The sequence below is a fragment of the Cicer arietinum genome, chromosome 7, assembly GCF_000331145.2.
Source record: "Cicer arietinum cultivar CDC Frontier isolate Library 1 chromosome 7, Cicar.CDCFrontier_v2.0, whole genome shotgun sequence".
Classification (NCBI taxonomy): Eukaryota; Viridiplantae; Streptophyta; class Magnoliopsida; order Fabales; family Fabaceae; genus Cicer; species Cicer arietinum.
The window spans coordinates 52495734-52501417 of record NC_021166.2 but is presented as its reverse complement, the minus strand read 5'-3'; the positions used below and the strand labels follow the sequence as shown (position 1 = coordinate 52501417).

The following is a 5684-nucleotide window of genomic DNA, read 5'->3' as shown; positions in this document are numbered from 1 at the left end:
TATTAATTATATTTTTAGCTGTACATTTAAATACATATTAATAGATGCTATGCATATGTAGATCCTTCAAAATCATGTATATTTTAATATAATTTAGATTATTACCAAATATCATGTATATTTGAAAATATAAAAATTGTGATTGATGTTTAAAATTATAATGAATTAAATTTAATAAATGATTAATGAATTATGATATCTTACTGTATTCATTAATTATAGTGTGTTTGATTTTACTTTTTAGCGAGCAATATTGTTTCCCAATGCATAAATGACACTATGACATCGCATAAACAAACATAGACTTACTAAGCATATATTTGAAACGTAGTAGATATATCTGTAATCGTGTAATGAGTTCGAAGCTGCTAATTGTGGCTTCCTCCTTGACATGAAAAATATGAGCATAAGTGTTGCTTTCCAAACACACTATAAATACATGTTTGGTGTTGCAATGAAATTGATAGAATTACCTTGAAACATAATATTTTATGAAGTTATGCTATGTAGTTATTGTAAAGTGATAGTGGTTATTATAATTTTATTATCTTACCATAAAACTAAATATGTATTATCTCATTATACTCTACAGTAAAAATTATATATTAAAGTGTTTTACTTTATATTAACTTTTGAGAGATCGCATCTCAATTTTATATTTATATGACAATTAAATCTTTTATATGAAACAGGAGGTCGCATTCTTGGAATATGATAATTCATAATCTTTTATTTTTTATTTTAATAAAAAAATAATTGTTAATTTAATAAATAATTAAAAAATATAAAATTATATTAATAAAAAAATATTCAATAGAAAAAAAATACACGTGATTGTAGATTTGTCAAAACAAATAATATGTTATATTATTTTAACAACTCCTTCTTATTTTTCCTCTTCATCTAATAAATAAATAAATAAATAATAAGTAAATTATATTAATAAAATAAAAAAATACATTTTATTATTTTTTGTTTCTTCAATTTAATATATTTTTGTTTGATTTTATTAATATAATTTACTTTTTTTTAATTATTATTATTTTTTATTTATTTATTAGATCCGGAGGAAAAATAGGAGAGAACTGTTTACAAAATAAAATTAAAGTTGTTAAAATAATATAACACGTTATTTATTTTGACACATCTACTCATCCGTATTACCTTTAATGTATTTTTTTATTAAATATATTTTGGTTGATTTTATTAATATAATTTATTTTTTAAAATATTTTTATTATTTTTTATTTATTAAATTAACAATTATTCTTTTGCTAAAATAAAAAAAATTATAGATAATTATTTTCCATTGCAGGAAAAAATAAGCTTTCAACTAGTTTGGAGACGTGACTTTCTAAAAATGAAAAAATAATACATTTTAAAATATAAATTTAAATATAGCGTATAATAAATAATTAAAAAAAATATACATACAAAAACCTCAAAATATTGCGTAAAAATAAAACCACCATTTCCTATTGACTTAAATAAAAACAAAAATCAAAATTTATTTGATCATCAGTCAAAAAGATGCCTATTTGATCTTCGACCAAATAGATTTTGATATTTATATCGAAATGAAGAGAGAGTATAAAGGAAAAAATATTTAATTGGACACAACTATTTGGATATATTATTTTAAAACAAAAAAAAATTATTTAAAAAAGTTTGTGATAAAAAAATGCAAGAGCTCCTCGTATAAATGATATTGATATCCTTAGCATATGTTTGGTTTAAATATTTGAAGATTACTGCACACATTAAATGCAGAAAGCCAGCTTGAAACACGCTTACACAAGTTACAGTCCTTACTCCTTACACAACGCCGTATCAATCAATTACTCCTCAAATAGCTTCACACTCACATACATAAACATAACACACTTTCTTTCTCAACATTTATAATCCTTCCTTTTTTATGTCATCCTCTCTTTCACAATTTCTATGTGTCCTCCATGCTCTCTTTTTTTACCTATACAAACAAATTATTTAACTGTGATTGTTCTAAACTTGTCAAATTTTAAGACCCTTTCTACCTTTTTTTTAAACCAAAATAATGGGAAGGACACCTTGTTGTGACAAATTGGGGTTGAAGAAAGGTCCTTGGACAAGTGAAGAAGATGAAGTTCTTGTTAATTTTATTAAGAAAAATGGTGGTCATGGAAGCTGGCGTTCTCTCCCTAAGTTAGCAGGTTTTTGAAGTTTTTTTTTTTTAAAAATGTTTTTTTCTTTTACCTCTGTATGTATTAGGAAGAGATAAATTATAAATGTGTTGTTTTTTAATCTAGCTTTTGTTGACATAATTATAATATTAATATGTATGTTAAATACTATAGTTTTTTTTTTTGGAATTTGTTGGTGTATTTGAAGTTTAAAGTGCTTTTTCTATGAAATAGGGTGTGTGCCTGTTAACAAATGTGTTTGATTGATTTTTGTGACCCTTAATTAGTTTTGAAGCTTTCATTTTTGAAACTAATTTTTTCTCTCCTTGTGTATTAGGAAGTAATAAATGGGCTGTTTCTGAATCTACATTTCATTATTGACATATAACAAACATAAAGATGTTTCTTAAATATATTATTATTATTATTATTATTATTATTATTATTATTATTATTATTATTATTATTATTATTATTATTATTATTATTATTATTATTATTATTATTATTATTATTATTATTATTATTTTGAATATGTTGGTTTATTTGAAGTTTTACTTGAGAGATGTTTTTCTTTGAAATAGGATGTGTGCTTGTTAACAAACGTTGTTGATTCATAAACCAAGAAAAAATGTGTTTGATTTTTGTGACCCTTAAAATTTTTTTAATAAGATATTTGTAATCCTCTATTGGTTTGTACTTTTTACCTTCCAAGTTATTAGGATAATAATAATGGGTTAAAGGACAAGAGGAAGTTCAAATCTTTTTGGCTGTGTTTGTTTGTATTCATGGTGCTTTGTTGCTTTTGCAACTAATGCCACATTATAACTCTTAATCAAATCTTCTTAAAATAAAACTCTTAATGAAGTTAGGTTAGCTCTGTAACTCCTTCTTCTGCTCCTTTTTTCAAGCTCTTGATTCAAGTTAGAATGCACAATAAATATGAAAAGGAAAGTAATTTGAAGTAGAAGGAAAATTTTCACCTTTACAAGTAGCATGTTTTTTTATGATTACATAACCACTATGTTTTCTAAATATCAGGTTATGTTATTCTGTTGCTCTCATCATCTTGTTCTGTTTTGTTTATATTCCAAAACCAAAACTTTATCTTCACTCTCATTTGATTCAGTTGCATATAAGCTAGCTAGATGATATATTTATAAATTTTTGTGTGTATTTTGTCAAACAACAAGGGTATTAAAGAAATGTTCCACAATTGCAACATCAAAAGAATTTATGTCTCCGAATACAATATCAAAGATTGCGACCGCAACTGTGATACAAAACTTTACAAAAAACTAAAAAATAGTTGGCCATATAACTTGCCTTTTCACTTGATAGACATTACCTTCCTTTCTCCGACGATTATAAGTTTTTTCGCTTCTTTCAGGCCTTCTTCGATGTGGAAAGAGTTGTCGGCTAAGATGGACAAACTACCTGAGACCTGATATTAAACGCGGTCCCTTTACACCTGAGGAAGAAAAACTAGTCATACAGCTTCATGCCATCCTTGGAAATAGGTACTATTTTGAGTTCCCTTGATCTAATCCCTTTTACTGATATTGAATTGTGCCTGATTAGGCTAAATTGTCCTTTGTTAATAGTAAAATTAAATTAATCTTGAGAAATTATAGTACGATTCTTGTATTGAATGATAGATATTAGGAGGACATTTATGGTACAAACATTTTTGGATAGTCTGTTGGTGCATCATATTATAGCAATTATATCAGGATATAAATTTTTCATTCCACAAAAATTTATATTAAATTATCAATTTAAGGACTGTAACATGTGGTGGACTAATATTGTCCTTTATATACTTTCAGAACCACTTGTTTCTTGTCCATTGAAATGCCATTTGGACCCTCCACAAATGAACCATTGTACTAATTTCAATTAAATAAGGGCTCCACCAACTATTATTTTCAAATTTCATTGCATTAATATCTTCATGAAGTACTTACACAAATACATATACCAGACAAAACACGTACACAAAAGTGATATATGATTAAATTTAACTACATATATTAGTGTCATGCCAGTGTCCAACACCAACGTGTGTTAGACACCTGACACGTCTTTATTCTGAAATGTTGGGTAATAACTTTCATATTCATTTTAATCAAAGCTATATATTTTAAGAATTTTAGAATTTTCAAACAAATGAAAACAATTTCACAGGTGGGCTGCAATAGCCTCTCAGCTACCAGGAAGAACTGATAATGAGATCAAGAACTTATGGAACACACACTTAAAGAAACGTCTGATAAGCATGGGAATTGACCCTCAAACCCATGAACCAATATCCTCATCACATTACTATCCAATTGACAAATCACATTCATCAATCGCCACACGCCACATGGCTCAATGGGAAAGTGCAAGACTTGAAGCAGAAGCAAGACTCTCAAAAGACTCATCTTTGTTCAACAACAAAACTACTGATTCTGATTATTTCCTTAAGATGTGGAACTCTGAAGTTGGACAATCTTTTCGCACCGTTCGTAAATCAGATTTCGACGATGATGAGGAGAAAACTAGGTGTCAAAGCTGTATGTCTCAAGAAGGGTCATCTTGTAATAATGATAACAAATGTGGATCAGTTTCTGCTACTACTACAACAGATTTGGCTTCATCAAGAAATGTGAAGGAAGAATTTGAGTGGAAAAACTACAAGTTATTTGATATATGTGGTTATGATTCATCAAGCTCTAATGATCTTGAAGATTCATCTGACACTGCATTGCAGCTCTTGTTGGATTTTCCTTCTAACAATGACATGAGCTTCTTAGAATGAAGCTTTTCTTTAGCAACCTTTTTTTTAGTGATTTTGTATGATGATTTGGCTAATTTTGTAGACTACTAGTAGTGTTTAGTATGTAAGCCATTGGAGAAGTATTAGAAGACTGATTATGTAGTAAATTTGTTGGATGGATATGATGATGGCTATATTATATAGCACTATGATGACATTGTGGAATATTAGGTAGTTAGGCTTATTAGCATCACTAATGTGAATTATACATTCTCACATGTATGTGCTATGTCTCCTTCATATTTAATGCATGTTTGGATTTGCAGCCAGTTTAGTAAAATCAGTTGAACCACAATAATTTTAACAGAGACTACACTTTTTACTTTAACTAATGTGGTTTTATCAAATTTATTGTGATTTTAAACATACAGTTAGAACAACAATAGTAAATTTGAATCTTTACAAAACCATTGAATTCAAGACGTTTTAGAACGTGAGACTCTAAATACACAAGCAAAAAAAGGCGTTAAGTAATTTAGATCCATCTATTGAATTGAAATACTAATAATGAAGAGGACTATATCTGTCTTAATATATAAACAACTTTATACTAAATAAATAAATAAAATTGGGATTTTTTCCAATATATCCTCTTTTTCTTTTTTTCTTTTATACTAAAATACCATACTCCCAGTTTTATATATCAGATTGTCCTACTTTTTGGGCTCAATAGGTAGTCGCTGGTCCAGAGTGCGATCAGA

The 5684-nt window shown here is 27.2% G+C and overlaps 1 protein-coding gene across 1 annotated transcript; it reads left to right on the top strand.

Annotated features, from left to right (window-relative positions):
- The first annotated feature begins 1766 nt into the window (after positions 1-1766).
- Positions 1767-5252, top strand: LOC101514740 (transcription factor MYB17-like). The gene is made up of 3 exons (XM_004510750.4): positions 1767-2192; positions 3553-3682; positions 4350-5252. Exons 1-3 carry the CDS (start codon positions 2057-2059, stop codon positions 4963-4965), a joined length of 882 nt encoding a protein of 293 aa, XP_004510807.1. The 5' UTR covers positions 1767-2056; the 3' UTR covers positions 4966-5252.
- Positions 5253-5684: the final 432 nt, after the last annotated feature.